Raw genomic sequence first — 19,349 nt, forward strand, 5'->3', positions numbered from 1 at the left:
TGGGTGGGGTCAGGCCTGAGTGACAGGGACTGTGGGTGGGGTCAGGCCTGAGTGACAGGGACTGTGGGTGGGGTCAGGCCTGAGTGACAGGGACTGTGGGTGGGGTCAGACCTGAGTGACAGGGACTGTGGGTGGGGTCAGGCCTGAGTGACAGGGACTGTGGGTGGGGTCAGGCCTGAGTGACAGGGACTGTGGGTGGGGTCAGGCCTGAGCGACAGGGACTGTGGGTGGGGTCAGGCCTGAGTGACAGGGACTGTGGGTGGGGTCAGGCCTGAGTGACAGGGATGGGGGGAAGGGGTTGTATTGCGGACCTATTACAGAAGATAAAATGAATCTTTATCAAACATGCTTTTCACGGCTCTCTGTGCGGCTCCCACGTGCTGCCTCACTGCGTCCGTCAGGACCGTGACGGTGAACCACGAGGACACTGCTGCTCCGAGGAGAGAGATGGTCACTGGAGGGAAGCCACGTTCCTTCATAGCCACCGTGCAGCCAACAGCGGTGGCCAACAGCACTGGAGACAGTTTACTCAGTAAACAAAGCTTCTTTACAGTTTTCCATATGCTCATGGGCTCCTCCCGGAATGAGCTGATCGCTCTGTACAGAGACCCGTAATCCAGTCCAACCTCCCGCTGGAGATATACGAGTCCTGCGACTACCAGCCCAATGCTAGTCACAAACAACAAGCCTGGCCATGGGGCCGCACCCACAGCACCGGCCAGCACAGCCAACAGCCAGATTCTGTTCACCATCGATCTTATCTTCTGTCCCATAATCTCCCTGGTTATTTCGGGGAGTGCGAGTGTGAAACCCTGTGACCTGATCATCGGGACATGTCTGACGAGGTTCGTCCTTAGTTCAGGAAAGTCATATTTGTTCAATTTAAAGTTTGATATCAGAAAAATGGGGGGTATTTTAACGTTAGCGTATTGGAAGTTGGCCACACAGTCCATCCGGATTGTCTTCATCTCTTCATCTTCTGTAAACTCAGCTCCTTCCATTGCCAGTGAGTGGAGATCATTGTCTATTTTACATCGGACATAGAAGCACAGTTTGCCCTGCTCCTGGACCTTCTTGGCCAGTTCAGCATCATACATGGTTGGCTCAGTTGTGGTCTCACAGTGACCAGTCGGAGCAGCTCCCTGAGCGTTGCTCTGAAGATTTCTTATGGCATTGATAAAGGTGGATTTCCCTGAGCCTGCTTCACCTGCCACTGCAATGTTAACCTGTACCTCATCTAAGTGACTACATTTATTCCTTATCTGAGATAGAATGGCTCCTAATCCACCAGTCTTATAATCAGATTGTAGTCCAATGATTTCATCAGAATGGAAGAACTTGGAGGCAGCCATTTGATCTCTGAAATCAAAGATTAATATGAAGGTTTAATTAATGTTGGCCATCAAAAACAGCTTATATTGACACTTTACACCTGACAGTATATAACTGGAGTATGTGTACAGTATACCTGGAGGGGGAGGATGTGTGTGTACAGGATATAACTGGTGGGTGTGTGTACAGGATATAACTGGAGTGTATGTATACAGTATATAACAAGAAGCTGTGTGTAGGATATCACTGTGGATACGCTGTTAAAGGAAGTGACTGTCAGACATTGTGGGACAGAGGAGCAAACAGACAGAGTGAATGTGTAAAGAGACAGATCTGACCGGAGTGTGTCCTTCACTCTCTGCAATCCCCACTCGCTGTCCTCGGCTCGGGACCAGTCTTACCCACCAGCTGCTCACAGTAAACGAGTTTGCCCTGAGTACCGGCAGCAGTGAGAGGCCACAGCACAAGAGCAACCGTTACAGTGAAAGTGAATGGAGTTTGTGGTGGGAGTTCTCTTCCTGTACAGAGGCGTCCAATGTGTGGCATTCATGACACTTCAAGGCAATCTGTTCCTCCTCATCACCGATGCTCGTCAGTGACAGAGAATCACAGCACCTGGTTCACTGGGAAATGGGTCCAGGATCGTGTTTATATTGTGTTTATAGTGTAAAGAGTTGAGTTTAATCCTATTTTCCAATGATAACAATAATAATCTTTGCATTTGATATAGCGCTTTTCACATCTTCGAGACGTCTCAAAGCGCTTCACAGGATATACTGTAAATTGAATTGACTGTATATTTGTGGCCGAAATGTGGCAGCCAATTGCACACAGCAGTGTCCCAGAAACAGTCGTGGATTGAAGTGACCATTATTTTTTTTCTTGAGGGATTATTATCAGGCATATGGAGTAAGGCAACCTGCCCAAGGTTTCGCCCTGCTGAACCCAGGTTTCTCGTTTGAGAGGTGAGTGTTTTAACCACTGAGCTACAGGGCTCCACATGAAGAAGGTAATTCCATGATCCAGAATTACCTGATTATATCGAATCCCCCGTGGCCTACTCTTTGCCCCCCAGCCCAGCCCAGCTGCTTCCTGTATCTCCTACAGAGAGTGTGGGAGCTCTGGGGCTCAGTCACCTTTTATGTGGCACAGACTCTGCCTCCCCCTCTCTCTGGTATAACCCAAGGCCCCAGTAGCTGTCTCCCTCCCTCCCTCCCAGTTTCAGGGGCAGTTACACACAGTCATTTGATCTCTCTGTGGTGACAACTTCCCTTTTCAGGATTGAAATCCCAGTGATCATCACATGACAGATTCCTGTGGCTTCTCTCACTGGACTGAACAGTTCTCCATTTGCTTCCTGTCCCATCGCTGACAGTGACTCCAAAATCCCCATTGAAGTAAAACAGAAAGTTTATTTTATTTACAAAAAAGAGCTGTGAAATTACAATAATCAGAAGTCTGTGAATTACTGTAATTTGCAGAGGGGGCTAAGAGAATCATAGAATCTTACAGCACAGAAGGAGGCCATTCGGCCCACCGTCCCTGTGCCAGCTTCCCAAAGACATACTCCCCTACTCTTACCCATAGCCCTGCAAATTTTCCAAGTACCTTTCTAATTCCCTTTTGAAAGCTATTATCTAATCTGCTACCACATCTCTTTCAGTCATTGCATTCCAGATTGTAACAGTTTTCTGTATAAAAAACATTCTCCTCATCTCTCCTCTGGTTCTTTTACTAATTATTTTAATCTGTGTTCTTTGGTTACCGACTCACGTGCAAGAGGAAACCGTTTCTCCTTATCTACTCTGTCTACTCATAATTTTGAACACCTCTATTAAATCTACCCTTAACCTTCTCTGCTCCAAGGCAAATAATCCCAGCCTCTCTTCATATAATTGTAGTGCCTCATCTCTGGAACCATTCTTGTAAATCTTCTCTGCATAATCTTCAAGGCTCCGAAATCCTTCCTGAATTTTGGTGTCAGAATTGCACATAATCATAGAATCATAGAATTATACAGCACATTAAGGGGTCATTTGGCCCATCGTGTCTGCGCCGGTTCCAAAAAGAGCAATCCCAACTCAATCCCACTGGCCTGCAATCCCCCTCCGTAGCCCTACAATCCTCACCTCATCAAATCCCCATCTACTTCTATCTTAAAGGGTCTTCTTGAATGGGCTTCCACTACCCTATCAGGAAATACATTCCAGACCTGAACACCTCGCTGGGTGAAAAAGCTTTTCCTAACCTCCCCTCAATTTTAACAACTATCTTAAATCGGTGTCCTCGGGTTACTGACCCACATGCCACTGGTTCAACCAATCAAATCCTCCCATGATCTTGAAAACCTCTATTAAATCCCCTTTTAATTTTCTCTGCTTGAGGGAGAATAATCCTAGTTTCGCTAAACTCTCCTCATAACTAAGGTCCTTCATTCCTGGTGCCATCCTGGTAAACCTCCTTTGCACCCTCTCCAATGCCCTAATGTCTTTCCTATAGTGCGGTGCCCAGAACTGAACGCAGTCTCCAACTGAGGCCTAACAGCATCTTATAAATATCCAACATAACCTTCTGACTTGAATTCTATGCCCCTATTTATAAAACCTAGTATCCCGTTCTACCCTACTTACATCTCTCTGCCTCTGCTCTGATCGCCTCATCATCCTGGGTGACTTCAACCTGCACTTCACCCCCTCCTGCTCCATCTCCTCGGACTTCTCCTCCCTCTCTCTCATCGCTCAACCTCTCCCTCCACATCAACTCCGCCACTCACAGTCACGGCCACCCACTCAATTTGGTGATCATCCGGGACCTCAGTGTCTCGGATGTCACCATTACCAACAAGGCCGTCTCCGATCACCACTTCATCTCCTTTACCACCTCCATCTCCCTCCCCACCTCCACCAGACCCACCCTCATCTCCTACCGCCCCTGGAAGAAGTTACCCCCACAATCCCTAACCACTGCCTTGGAGTACTCTGAACTACTCTCCCTCTGGCCTTCAACCCTCACTGACCCCTCTTCTGCTCTCACCCTCCTCCACAACACCCTCTCCTCCACACTCAACACTTTTGCCTCCATCACCTCCCGTACTGTCTCCTACTCTCGCTCCTCCCCCTGGTTCACCACCCACCTCCACTCACTGAAATGCCAGGTGTGGGCCGTTGAACGCACCTACCTCAAATCTGGCCTAACGGTCCACCAACAAATCTGGCTGGACCTCCTCAAAATCTACCGCTCCACTCTAGCCTCGGCCAAGTCGTCCTTCTACTCCAGGATAATCCTGGAGGCGAAGAACAACCCCAGGCTTCTGTTTTCTACCACATCCCGACTCCTCCGTCCCCCCCGCCACCCCATGCAGGTCATCTCCTCCAACCTTCACTGTGAGGAGATGCTGGATTTCCTTCAATGCAAAATCAAGGGAATCCGCTCCGCGGTCACTCCCCCTCCAACTTCCACCCACCCTCCACCCCTTCCCTCCCACACTCCAACTCCTACCCATCCTCCCCTACGCACCTTTGAACCCGTTTCCCCACCCTCTGTCACCAAACTCATCCTGTCCCTGAAACCCACCACCTGCTCCCTTGACCCCAGGCCTACTCCACTCCTTATCTCTCAGCTCCACCTCCTTGCCCCACATATCACAGACATCGTCAACCTGTCCCTCTCCTTTGGCTCTGTTCCCATTCCCCTAAAAACTGCCATCATCACTCCCACTTTGAAAAAACCCTCCCTTGATGCGTCACAGCTATCAATCTCCGGCCCATCTCCAACCTCCCCTTCCTGTCCAAGGTCCTGGAACGAGTTGTGGCCTCCCAGCTGCGCTCTTTCCTCTCCACCCATTCATTATTCAAACCCCTTCAGTCGGGTTTCCGTGCTGCCCATAGCCCAGAAACCGCCCTGGTCAAGGTCACCAATGACATCCTAACCATCTGCGACCAGGGCTCCCTCTGCCTCCTCGTCCTCCTCGACCTATCGGCAGCATTCAATACGGTCGACCACACTATCCTTCTCCACCGCTTGTCCTCCCACCTCAACCTTCAAGGCCCTGTCCTTGAGTGGTTTAGATCGTACCTCTCCCACCATCTTCATTTTGTTTCCACAAACGGCGTTTCCTCCACCCCCCGCACTGTCTTGTGTGGTGTCCCTCAGGGCTCTGTCCTCGGTCCCCTCGTCTTCACCCTCTATATGCTCCCCCTGTGGTGACATCATCTGCAGACATGGGGTTAACTTCCACAGGTATGCGGATGGCACCCAACTCTACTTTTCCTCCTCTACCCTCAACTCCACGACCCCCGATGTCCTGACAGCTGTCTGTCCGACATTGAGTCCTGGACGAGAGACAACTTTCTTCAGCTCAACGTGCGCAAAACTGAAGCTCTCCTGATTGGCTCACGTCAGCGCCTCCGCACCTCAGGCGCTGACAGCATCAGCATCCAAGGCTGCACTCTCCCCCTCTCAAAGCCGGTCAGGAACCTCGGCGTCCTGTTCGATCCTGAGCTTTCCTTTCTATCCGCGCCACAACTGGCACCGTCTTCCATCACCTTCGGAACCAGACTACGGCACTACCTCACCCCTCACGCTGCTGAAAATCTGGTCCACGCCTTTATCACCTCAAGGCTGGACTATGGGAACTCTCTCCTCACCGGCCTTCCCGGCCCTCCCTCCACAAGCTGCAGGTCATTCAGAACACGTTCCTGGCCACACACTCAACCTGGTGATTTCCCGGGGTCACAAGTCTTGGATATCACAATCACAGACAAAGCCATCTCCTCACCAAATCACCATTTCATCTCCTTTAACTCCTCGATCCCCCTCCCCACCACCACCCAACCCACTTCCATCTACTATCACCCCTGGAAAAAAATCTCCCTCCAATCAACGTTCCACTGGCAGGCCTGGCTGGACCACATTAAAATGTACGCTACACCCTCACTTGTGCCAAATCGTCCTTCTACTTCAAGATAATCTTGGAGGTGATGGACAACCCCAGGCTCCTATTCTCCACAACCAACCTGTTCCTCAATCCAACCTCCCACACCTTGCCTATACTCTCCTGAAACTTTGACTGTAATGAGATGCTGGATTTCCTTGAGTCCAAAATTGAGCAGATCTATTCAGGTGCTTCCGCCCTCCCAAATACCACTCCCTCCCCATCTCTCCCCACGCTCCGATCCCTATCCATTCCTCCCTCCACATCTTTAAACCTGTCTCTCCCTCCTCTCTCTTATCCAGCATGAAACACGCTATCTGCTCTCTTGACCCCAACCCACCCCATTCCTTGCCTCCCAGATCCACCTCCTTGCCACTCTACTCTCCAACACATTCAATCTCTCCCTATCATCTAGCACCATTCCCATCACCCCAAAAACAGCTTTGATCACCCCTATCCGGAAAAAAACCTTCCCAGGACCCATCCCCGCTTTCTAACTACCGGCCCATTTCCAACTTTCCTTTTATTTCCAAGGTCCTTGAAAGAGTTGCTTCCCAGCGTCAATCCTTCCTCCCCTATCACTCCATTCAAAGCCCCTCCAATCCGGTTTCCAAGCTGCCCACAGCACAGAAACTGTTCTGGTCAACGTGACATACTACATTCTGTCAAACTTTGATTAGGGCTCCCTCTGCCTCCTCGTCCTCCTCGACCTCTCTGCTGCCTTTGATACTGTAGACTACTCCATCTTCCTCAACCGACTCACCTCATCTCAACCTTCAAGGTGCTGTCCTAGAATGGTTCAGATCGTGTCTCTCACACCTTCTCCAATATGTCTTCGCCAATGGTTTCACTTCCAGCCCCCATCTTGTGCGGTGTTCCTCAGAGCTCTATTCTCAGTTCCCTCATCTTCAACCTCTACGTGCACCCCATGGGGTGAAATGTACACGGATGACACCCAACTCTATCTCTCTGTCTCCACCCTTGATTCCAGGACAACCGACATCTTGACAGACTGTCTGATAGACATCAAATCTTGGATGAGAGCCAACTTTCTACAGCTGGACGTCAGCAAGATCTGATTAGCTCGCGCTCGTGCCTTCGCAGGGCAGACGCTGGCAACATCAACATCCATAGATGGGCATCTTTTTCAACCCTCAACTGTCCTTTTGCCCCCATATGCATGCCTTGATCCGCTCTGCCTACGCCCACCTCCACAACATTGCCCAACTCCACCACTGCCTCACCCCACAGGCCTCCAAAATCCTCATACACACATTTGTCATCTCAAGGCTCGATTATGGAAACTCCCTCCTTGTCGGCATCACTGACTCTCCCCTCCACAGGCTGCAGATCATCTAGAACACTGTAGCTCGTGGCTCTGAGACCCCACCCTCGCCCGGCTCCACTGGCTCCCCATCTCTCAGAGTATAGAATTCAAAATCCTAGTCCTCACATTCAAGGCCCTCCTACCTCTCTGACCTGTAACCCCCTCTCAACCTGTTCACTCCCTCAGTTCAGCAGAAACAGGCGCTTTGCAAATGTAATTTTGTTGTTGTAGGTGTAGCTGTACTGAGGTGGTGCTGTATTTCATAACATCCAGTGCTGCTGGGATCATCACTGGTATCATTTTGTTTTGTGGTTGAGGAGCGACTAACACACAGCCTGGGGTCATGGAGGTAACGTGGGTAATTGGGCACTGATGACCAGCCCTATTCAGGGTGCACACGGGTCACTGGCAGCCCCTCCTGTTCACCGTACAGCCCCGCCCTGGGTTAAAGGGTGAGCTGTGGACACAAGAGCAACACGTCAGTGCAAACCAGGATGTGACATGCGTATGCTTTGGGGCAACTGCTGAATTATAACCTGCTAAAACCACATAACTTCCCATTGAGAACACTTAGGGTTATCTTGCTGATGCTTCTCCGCTTAGGAACCTTTGTGGCTTTGGTTTGCAGGATTCACAGGAAAAGGGTTCAAGTGGAAAGTCAGCAACAACAAGTTTCCCAGCTATGTGTCTGCCCAACTGATTTCTTTTAAAACACAGTTTGATGTTATGAAGAAAAGATATTCTACTCTGGAAGGTGAGATCAGATGGGCCAAAATGCCTTCTTCATCCAAAATAACCTTGTAATTTTCTGGCAAAATTCTTTTCAGTTGGTCAAACCGCAGCAATAACCCTCACACACATCAGGTGGCGATCCTTGCAAATATTTGCAGCATTTTGGGAAGTCCAAGAACATGTACAACGGCATTGTACACTGTACACTGGTTTTCTGCATTTCTGGAAAAAAACACAGCTTTTAAATTACAATTCAGGTTGTTTGTAACTTTTGGTCACAACGCATGAATCTCACTCTGCAGCAGCTACATGTGTTGTGGCCCAAAGTTTCGAGCAAGCGATGTGCTTCATGGTTCATTCATGATGTGAGTATCCGCCTCCCTCCAGCCTTCATGCCACTGGGAAGGGAATGTTGGTGGGAGACCGGTACCAACATTAGTACCAAAGAAGTAAAGTTTAACTTCTTTTAGTGTAAATTAGAGGGACCTGGAAAGGGAATCTCAAACACTAACTTTCATCTGAAGACCTTCCCACCACAAAGCCTCACATGGGCATTGCTTCCATCTCTCCCGACCTCACGTCACGTACTGTAGCCCCACTCCCACCTGCTCCATCCCGGGCTCTCCCTCTATCTCTCTCTCTCTCTCTCTCTCACATCCAGACACTGTAACAAGCAACAACAACAACAACAACAAGATTACATTTTTTGTCCTCCCTAAGGCAGGACATGTGGCAATCAGAATATGACCCCGCCTCCCCTTGGTGACACCGCCTCCTCTTGGTGACCCCGCTCCAGTTGTTGACCCCGCCTCCCTTGGTGACCCCGCCTCCAGTTGTTGACCCCGCCTCCCCATGTTGACCCCGCCTCCCCATGGTGGCCCCACCTCCCCACGGTGGCCCCACCTCCCCATGGCGGCCCCGCCTCCCCATGGTGACCCCGCCTCCCCATGGTGGCCCCGCCTCCCCCTGGTGGCCCCACCCCCTCACAGCCACAACCTGCCCCCAGACTCCCTGCCTGGTACCCAGTGAGGCAGCGCTGCACTGGATTCTCACTGGACCCTCTCTGTGAGACCGCCCTCCCCTGTCACTGGGTGTGTGAGTGGAGCAGTTGGAGACAGGAGATATTTGCACAAAGCTCTCACAGTGCGGGTGGGACTGAAGCAGCAGCAACAGTCGCTCTGGATATCGCTGTTGACGGTGACTATCAGCAAAGTCTATCTCACTGATCGAGTTGTTCCAACAAGTACCCACTGCAGGTAAGGACCAGGACTTCACCATCAGCTGCTTTTGTATGAGGGTCAATCATCCGAGAATTCTCTGCATTGAGCACCGACTGATCAGTCTATTGGTGACAGAATAATTTGGTTCAACTCCATCCGAGTCCAGATTTACTGTTAATGTCGCATTTCAGAGCCTCAAGGATTTGGCAAATTGCCTCAACTTTGTTTTCAGTAGTTTTTAAAAGAAACCAGAGTACTGTGACCAAATTCAATCTGTCTTTATTAATGCATTAATATACCGTTTCAGAGCCTCCAGAATTTGGCAAATTGTTGAATTTCGTCTTAACTTTGAAACCGGATTTTATTATTCTTAAAAAGCTTTGGACCTTAACCTTATAAGAGAATAATTTTCCCTCTGGTGACGAGTGTGTTGGAGCTTCCACATCATCCTGAACTCTGGCCTGTACACAGCCCCACCTTCACCAGCTTCTCTATATCCTTTCCCGGCAGCTTGAGTCTTAGCTCAGAAGAATCTTTGCTTTGTGTGAATCATCTGTTTCTTTGCTTCGACTATTTGATCTGTCACAAGACACTGGACCAACAAACCAGGGTGTGGGAATGTCCAATGTCTTTGTGGCGCCCAAGAGGAAAGTCTGAACCTTTCCACAGAACCAAGTCTTTGTGGTGTTGGGTTTTTATCAGGCAGATGATAAAATGAATGTTGTCATTAAATGTCCAAATCATGAATTTTATTCGGATTGGCAAATAGTAGAAACACAACGTTAAAAAACAGTCTCTACCAGATAAAGCGTGATCAAGTACAGAATTGGGTGTTTGATCAGTTACCTTTTCTCTGGGCGTTTTCACAATCCTCTGGCACTCATAATAGTATAATAATAATCCTTGCATTTGATATAGAATCATTTCACGTTAAGACATCTCAGAGCACTTCACAGAATTTACTCTAAAGTTGATTGACTGTAATGTACGTATGTGGTGTCAGTTTTGAGACCCAGCTGTACTTACTACTCCACATCCAGTCCCTGACCAGGATCGCTTTCACCCACCTCCATCATGTTGCCTACCTCTAACCATACCTCGCACCCAACACCCGAATCACTCATCCACGCATTTGACACCTCCCACTTTGATTATTCCAATGTCCTCCTCATTCTTCTATGCATAAAATTCAATTAATTCAAAACTCTGCTGTCCATATTATCATTGATGCCAATCCCACATTACCTCAGTGCTCACCAGGCTCCCTATTACAGAATGGATCAACTTCAAAGACCTCACAATTATTTACAAATCGATTCATGCCCTGGCTCCTCCCTTCCTCTCTGACCGGCTTACTTCTCACTCCAATACCCACTACCTCTGCTCAGCTGACTCTGGCCTTAAGTTGGAATTGGTCTCAGGTCAGATGAAATCATCCTCCGGGCTGAAAGCATCCCGTGGGCATCTGTTGGACAATGCTGCTTTATATTGCTGTAGCTTTGGAATCCAGAGACACAAACCTACGTCAAGCCTGTCGGACAATTTTAAATTCCTGGAAGGCAAAGCTCAGAATCAGACCATTTGGCCCAACCAGCCCGGCTGGTGTTTATACTCCATACAAGTGCCTAATGGCAAGCTATGCAGTTTTAGCTGGCTAGACTCCAACAGCACCCACCAGACAGTCTGGAGTCCCCAAGCCTTGGCACTGGCCACCCTGCGCCTAATACTTTCCAGTACGCCATAGAGAGAGAGCGCATTCCATTCCAACAATCTATCTCTGGAATTTCCATGTATAGGAGCAATGTGTGGAATTCTCAGTTGGGTTTGGAGACTCTTAAGTACGGTGATGGGTTTCTGCATGTGTCAGACACCCGAATGACCAAAAGAAAATGAGTGCCGATCCCAGTTCCTATTCCTAATCCCATATCCTAGTTATTTCTCTGATTCCCTCAACTTTATTCTCTCTTACTATGGTCTTTTTTTGAATGTGCACATGGTTACTACCCTTCTCTGACTAATTTGCAGGATCAGGCTCCAAACCCGGATATGGTGCCAGGACCCAGAATGTGAATGACAATAACTCTGGATGCAAATTATAATGAGACACTACAATGATATGAATATTAAAATAATAATAACAATAATTCTTCCATTTGAAACAGAACCTTATCACATCTCCTAGGTCTCTCAAAGCGCTTCACAGAATATATTGTAAAGTAATAATAATAATAATAATCCTTGCATTTGATATACCGCTTTTCACGTCAGGAGGACGTCCCAAAGCGCTTCACAGAATATACTGTAAAGTGAATTGACTGTATATTTGTGGGCGAACGCGGCAGCCAATTGTGCACAGCAATGTCCCACAAACAGTCGTGGATTGAAAATGACCAATTTATTATTGTTTTGGTTTTGGAGGGATTATTATTAGGCTCTGTGTGGAGTAAGGAAACTTGCCCAAGGTTTCGCCCTCTGCCTGGAATTGAACTCAGGTCTCTCACTTGCAAAGCGAGTGCTCTAACCACTGAGCTACAGGACTCCACAAAGTAAATTACTTTGTTTGCGAAAGGAGGCAGCCAATTGCACCCAGCAGTTATGGATTAAATGACCAGGATTTTTTTTCAATTAGTCTTCAAATAGGATTCCTGTATGGATAAAAATCAATTTACATTTATTTTGGGCTTTTCAATTTGGGAGTACATCCTAAAGTACTTGCGACATGTAAGGAAGTAAACCATTACTAAGCTTCTTCTCCTTGCCCCATTCTCGGAGATTCTACCACCCATGACTCCCCCATCCACACCCAAACCTGTCCCTCCCACTGTTTGACTCTCCTTTATTTGTACCTATACCTACATCTGTTTCTCACCCCATTGCCCTCTCTTTGCTACACAGACTTTCTACTGTGGCTGAACACGATCTCACACATTGACCTTGGTCTATTCAGTGCAGCTTTGAGATGTGTCTATTCGTTACCCGCACAGCTTTCCTAACCACACACCAACCAGCATTACATTACTCCGCTAACCAGGAACCATCACTGGGCAGTTCTCCAGCTGTTAGCTCTGTCCAAACTTTACTGGGAACTGTGACTGTCACCATCTCAATCCTTTGTTCATGGACATGACAGCAATTGCACAGAGAAACATGCAATATTTTATAACTATTATAAAGACAGGTTCCACATTGAGCAGCTGTTAGTCTCTAGTTTGTCAGTGAGCCTAAACTGTGCCTCAAGCCCCCAGCCCACCCCTCTCCTGTACAATCTGTTCACTCACACAGCTGCTACTTGTCTCATATCAATCAGTAAGGATACAGACAAGTAGCTGATAAACACTGACAATGTTAATGTAGAATATTTATTTCCTTTCAGCTTCCTTTCATCTCCTCACTCCACATACTTCAACAACAACAGCAAGATTCCATTTATAGAGCGACTTTCACGTCGGGAGGACGTCCCAAGGCCCTGGACAGGGGGGAAATGGTCAGGGTGAGGGGAGGGAAGGGAGGGAGAAAGTTGTCTCTTGTCCAGGACTCGATGTCGGACAGGCAGCTGTCAGGACATCGGGGGTCGTGGAGTTGAGGGTAGAGGAGGAAAGGTAGAGTTGGGTGTCATCCGCATACATGTGGAAGTTAACCCCATGTCTGCGGATGATGTCACCACAGGGGGAGCATATAGAGTGTGAAGAGGAGGGGACCGAGGACAGAGCCCTGAGGGACACCGCACGAGACAGTGCGGGGGCCGGAGGAGAAGCCGTTCGTGGAAACAAAATGAAGACGGTGGGAGAGGTACGACCTAAACCACTCAAGGACAGGGCCTTGAAGGTTGAGGTGGGAGGACAAGCGGTGGAGGAGGATAGCGTGGTCGACCGTATCGAATGCTGCCGATAGGTCGAGGAGGACGAGGAGGCAGAGGGAGCCCTGGTCGCAGATGGTCAGGATGTCATTGGTGACCTTGACCAGGGCAGTTTCTGTGCTGTGGGCAGCACGGAAACCCGACTGAAGGGGTTCGAATAATGAATGGGTGGAGAGGAAAGAGCGCAGCTGGGAGGCCACAACTCGTTCCAGGACCTTGGACAGGAAGGGGAGGTTGGAGATGGGCCGGTAACTTGATAGCTGCGACGCATCAAGGGAGGGTTTTTTCAAAGTGGGAGTAATGATGGCAGTTTTTAGGGGAATGGGAACAGAGCCAGAGGAGAGGGACAGGTTGATGATGTCTATGTCTAAAGAAAGATCTTTAGCAGCTTCAGATTGCTTTTCAAGCAGTTTGTGTTTCTTTGTCCGTGTCTAAGAATCATTATAACCCGCAACCCCAGTTACCTTCTCAGAAACCTTTTTATGCTTCCTGCTTGGTATCCCAATGGTAATCCTCCAATTGTCCATTTACTTTTAAGGGATATCTGACATCTGTTTCTGATTCTGTGTCCATGTATGAATATTGTATTGTATTTTTGCTGTCTGTAATCTCACTGCTGGTACTCCGTGTAATTTAAATAAGGGTTAGTATTATAGTATTAGTGTTAGAACGTTTTGATGTCAGATCAGCAAAACATTTCTTCACACAGAGGGTTGTGATAATGTGAAATGCATTGCCCCAGAGGCTATAGAGGTGGAGATATTTGGGATGATTAAAAGGGAGATAGAGAGATAGATACACTGGAAGCAATTATATTAAAGGGTGGCCTTAAAATATCTGCTACAATGCAGTAAACTGATGGAATAGACTCACTGGGCCGAATGGCCACTTCCTGTTTCTATTTTCCACATGTTTCCCCACAGCCTAAAGTTCCTTTATTGAAAAATAACTGGAGGAAATAACTCAATAAAGGTGAAGAGCAGTACATAGGATTTGGTAGACAGCGGCAAAGGGAGCAAACACCAGCGCAGACACAATGGGCTAAATGGCATCCTTCTGTGCTGCAAACATTCTGTGATATAACAACATTTATATAATGTCCTTCACTCAGCTTAGCATCTCAGAGATTCAATCCCACAGACTGTGGCCAGCACTAAAGTGAATCCAGCCCTATATCAAGACGCTGGAGAGTGTCTGTGAGCAAATAATGCTCCGCACAACCACAGATGTTGAGTCACTCCTAAGCTCTCTTTTCACTCTTCTGGTTGGTAACCAGAGGACACAGATTTAAGATAAATGGCCAAAAAAAATCAGGGGAGACAAAGATCATTTTTTTACCCACAGAGTTGTGATTGTCTGGAATGTATTACCTGAACGGGTGGCAAAAGCAGATTCGATAATAACTTTCAAAAGGCGATTTGTTAGGTACTTAAAAAGGAAAGATTTGCCGGGCTATGGGGTAAGCTTTTTCAAAGAGAAGGCACAATGTGTCAATGTCAGTTTATATCCTTTCCCTAACCAGGTCCTCACGCCTATCACCACCCTCCGCTCAGCTCCATTTGTTCCACATCCCCCAGCGGATCAAGTTCCCTGTTCTCACCTTCAAATCCCGCCATGGTCTTGCCTCATTCAAGGTCTATCTCAAGATTTAACACTATGACCAAACTTTTTCCACTCCATTGCCCTTGGGTCCCCCCCAGCTCAGGTGCAGCCAGTACTGCTAAGCACTTTGGTGTGTCCTCACTATGTGAAAGATACTATATGAATATCAATTTGTATTGTATTTTGTTGTCTGTGACCACACTGCCGGTACTCTCTGTAATTTAAATAAGAGAAAATAAAATATCAATGGTTAGATGTCAGATCCGATCCAAACCACCAGCTCGTGTTCAAATCCCTGACTCTCCAGCACCTTGGGACGTCCTCCTGACATGAAAGGCCCTATACAATTGTAATTTTTATTGTAACAGCAAAACATTTCTTCACACAGAGGGTTGTGGTAATGTGGAATGCATTGGCCCAGAGGCCATAGAGATGGAGCCAATTGGGATGTTTAAAAGGGAGACAGAGAGAAAGATACACTGTCATGAAACTTTGTATTTACTATTTAATTATTAATGAAATAGTGTGTGCACAGTTTGGATGTTAAACAAGTCTTTCTTGATTGTAGTTCCAGTCAATGATTGTGCAAAGGACAACAACCCACAATTGCAACATACAATAATTGTAGCAACGAGGTTTCAGAGAATAAGTAGTGATCAGTTATCTTCTCTTCAGGAAAGAATATCATAAACAATTTAGGGAAGAGCAGGAGAGTGAGATTTGAGGAGATAGCTACAAAGAGCGAGGATCAGCTCAATGCATCCTTCTGTGCTGCAAACATTCTGTAATATAACAACAAATTGCATTGATATAGCGCGTTTCAATCAGCATTGTGTCTCCTATCCTCTTTGGGGGAGAGGTAAGCGGTGTCTCCTTGGAGCTGAACTTGCTGAACGGACAAGCCTGACCGTAATCTGGCAGTTTCTAGTGTGGTTGCTGAGCCAGGCAGGTCCGCAGTATTCCAGAGAAATGCTGATGACAGCACAGCCCAACGTGGCTCATCACCAGGCCCTGTGCGAGCAAACCAGTCACTGGGGCAAGAAGTCATCCCACTCAGCTCCTGTTAGTCTTGCAAACCAAACCCGAAGTAGTAGGGTGTTCCTGGCTCGACAAGCAATGGGAAAGCTTGCCAGGGAACGATACCAATGGCAAAGCTGTGCGGTTTTAGCTGGTTAGACTGCAGCAGTTACCCCAACACACATTCCGGGGTCCCCAAGCCTTGGCTCTTGCCAACCTGTGCCTAAAACTTTCCAGAATTATGTAAACAGGATATGTCCCTCCAGGGAGAGAGTGCACATTCCATTCCAACAATCTAACTCTGGGATTTCCATGTGTTGGTGGGATGTGTGGAATTCTCAGCTTGGCTTGGATACTGTTAAGTTTGGTGATGGGTTTCCTCATGTGTCAGATACCTGGCTAACCAAAAAAATAGTATCCCAGAGATACGGAGCCACAGTCTGAGGTCGGCACTGAAGGGAATTCCGCCCTATTACAGGACGCTGGAGACTGTCTGTGGTAAATAAAGACACCGTATTATGTTTCTCGATGAAGCCAAAATGTTCTCTGAAACGAGAATCTCCACTTGCCCAGGGCCACTGAGGCAAGTTCAACCACCACTTTCATGGCTGAAAACATCAGTACAGAGCAGAGATGGGATCTGTTATCCTGGGTCTGAGGATTGAATTTCACTCTGGACACAAGCTTTATCAATGGGGGCAATGGGGTTAGACTTGAAGTTCTGTATAATGTACAATATTTATTTTCCTTTCAGAGATAAAATGGCTTCACCTTCACATTCCAAATCCTTCAACCAGGAAGAACTTAAGCAGCTTCAGGCTGCTTTTCAAACAGGAGGAGTTGAAGGTGTCACACCCCTGATCCAGAAGAAGTTACAGGACCTGGAGTCTGTAGAACTTAACATTGCGGTAACAGGGGCATCAGGAGCAGGGAAATCCACCGCTGTCAACGCCATGAGAGGTCTTCAGAGAAATGATGAGGGAGCAGCTCCAACTGGTAACGTCGAAACCACACAGGAGCCAACCGGATATTTACATCCCGATCTGAAAGGTGTTTATTTCTGGGATTTGCCTGGAATTGGAACTTCAACGTTCAAAGCCAAACAATATCTGAAGAAGATAAAGTTTAAAAGATATGATTTCTTCATCATTATCTCACACACGAGATTCACTGAGAATGATACGTTGCTCGCCAAGGAGATTAAACGACTGGGCAAGAACTTCTACTTTGTTCGATCAAAAGTTGACAATGATCTAAATGGGCTTGGAGAGGAGGGTATTGATTATAACAAAGAAGCAGAGCTGGAAAAGATCAGGAAGGATTGTGTCAGTAACTTGGAAAAGGCAGGGATTCAATTCCCATCTGTTTTTCTCATCTCAAGCCTCAAACTGGATCAGTTTGATTTTCTTATATTAAGGGAAACTCTTGCAAATGATCTCCCAGATATAAAGAAAGATGTTTTCATCCTGTCATTCCCAAACACAACTGTGGAAATTGTGGAGCAGAAAAGAGACATTTTAAAGAAAAGAATCTGGATGATGGCTGTAGCTTCTGCTTCTGTCGGAGCTGTGCCAGTTCCAGGGTTGTCCTTTGCTTGTGATTTCGCTTTGTTAGTTACAACAATAATATATTTTCGTCACTGCCTGGGTCTGGATGATGCCTCTCTTGGAAGATTAGCCAGGAGAGTTGGTAAACCTGTAGAGGATCTGAAAGCTGTAATAAAAACCCCCCTGGTGGGTGAGATAAACATTGATCTAGTTACTAGGTCAATGCTAGGAATTGCTGGCATTGCCATCTCTGCACTAGAGATAGCTCTCGATTTCATACCTGTTGTCGGTTCTCTCTTTGGAGCATCATCATCATTTATTATGACCTACAAGCTGCTGAGTGAAGCTCTTGATGATCTTGTGAAGAATGCACAAAGTGTGGTGAGGGTCGCATTTGATACTAATTAGGCTCCTCATCTCCACCACCAACCACCTGCTCTGCCCACCCACACGTGCTCCCTCCATCCTCACCTCCATCTCCAAATGTGAGCAGATGACTAACTTCCTCAGGTCTGTACAGATGTTCACTTCATCTCACAGAGGTGTTGTGGAACTTCAGTGTCTTGATAGACCCCCAACTGTTTTTCAAACTCTACAACCTGGGCACTCACTCTCTTGGCTCTCCCTCACCTGCACATCACCCACCTCCACCTCTCCTGTTACCCCACTCTCCAGCTACACCCTACACAGAACTCTGTAGCCTGTTTCCTCTCCTGGACCAGGCCCTCGAGCCTATAACATTGATCCTTGATCTGTTTCAATCATTCCCCACCCCCTCATCAGATTGAATTGAACATCCTCATCCTCACGTTCAATCTCGCCACAGCCTGATCCGATTCTACATCTGTGACCTCCTGTAACGCTACTGCCCGGCCACTCTGTCCCGACACGATCAGTGCCTCAACTCTCAGCCACTCTGTCCACGCTCTCCACAACTCAAAACCTGAGTCCCTTCGCCTCACCCCTTGCCTCCACTTTTACAGTCAAGTTTGAGACCTACATTTTCAAATGCAATGATTATTATAGTCAACCACACTTTCCTTCATCTGTTTTGCATTTAGGAATTGAAAATAGAAGATTCCTGAGCTTCATGGCTGTGATAGAACTAACCAAGGAGACGCTGAAGGAGATGTCTGGGCTGTTGATTGACACATCGTTCATCAATGCCCAGTCACTGTGAGGCAGCAATAACAAAGCAAATTGGAAGCTGGGCTACATTTCCAGACAATTCAGTTCAGATCCCCAGGAGCCATATTGAAACTAGACAGCGCTCTGGGCAGGTCACACCTGGACTATTACATACAATTCTGGTTTCCCCAAACATTAAGGCAATGTTCAGGAGAGAAGTGAGGCCGAGCAATCAGGGAAAGGCTGGATAAGCTCGGGCTCTCTGACATTAAACCACAACGTCCCACAGAGGATGGTCTAAGCAATCATTTTAACATTAGATCCATAGAAATTACAGTCTAATCAGCCCATTGCCATAAACTAATACAAACCCATGGCCTCGAGAGAACCACTGGAATCCCAATTCCCTGCTCTTCTGTTAATCCTTTTATATTCCTCAGAACCACACACTCGGTAAAGTCAATTTGTTAATCTAATAGGGGAGCAACGTGAGTTTCCAGCAGTAATTGTGCGGCTGAATTAAAAGTTAGTAATTTAGGTGTTAATGATAATCAAACGCTCAGGAAATACCAAGTGATTAGTTTCTATTAACAATTTAGTTTGAACAGGAGATCATTGTATCAGCTCCTGGTACCTGACCACTCGCTGCCTGATC

At 47.3% G+C, this 19,349-nt stretch overlaps 2 protein-coding genes across 2 annotated transcripts; one reads left to right on the forward strand and one right to left on the reverse strand.

Moving 5' to 3' along the window:
* Positions 1–314: 314 nt before the first annotated feature.
* LOC121850208 (interferon-inducible GTPase 5-like) lies at positions 315–1,792 on the reverse strand. Its single transcript, XM_042340801.1, has 2 exons — positions 1,671–1,792; positions 315–1,359 (listed from the first exon to the last, which is right to left on the reverse strand). Exon 2 carries the CDS (start codon positions 1,350–1,352, stop codon positions 315–317), a length of 1,038 nt encoding a protein of 345 aa, XP_042196735.1. The 5' UTR covers positions 1,353–1,359; positions 1,671–1,792.
* Positions 1,793–9,339: 7,547 nt separating this feature from the next.
* Positions 9,340–18,228, forward strand: LOC103173704 (interferon-inducible GTPase 5-like). Its single transcript, XM_042340651.1, has 2 exons — positions 9,340–9,580; positions 16,774–18,228. Exon 2 carries the CDS (start codon positions 16,781–16,783, stop codon positions 17,972–17,974), a length of 1,194 nt encoding a protein of 397 aa, XP_042196585.1. The 5' UTR covers positions 9,340–9,580; positions 16,774–16,780; the 3' UTR covers positions 17,975–18,228.
* The last annotated feature ends 1,121 nt before the right edge of the window (positions 18,229–19,349 follow it).

The sequence above is a fragment of the Callorhinchus milii genome, unplaced genomic scaffold (assembly GCF_018977255.1).
Source record: "Callorhinchus milii isolate IMCB2004 unplaced genomic scaffold, IMCB_Cmil_1.0 Scaffold15, whole genome shotgun sequence".
NCBI lineage: Eukaryota > Metazoa > Chordata > Chondrichthyes > Chimaeriformes > Callorhinchidae > Callorhinchus > Callorhinchus milii.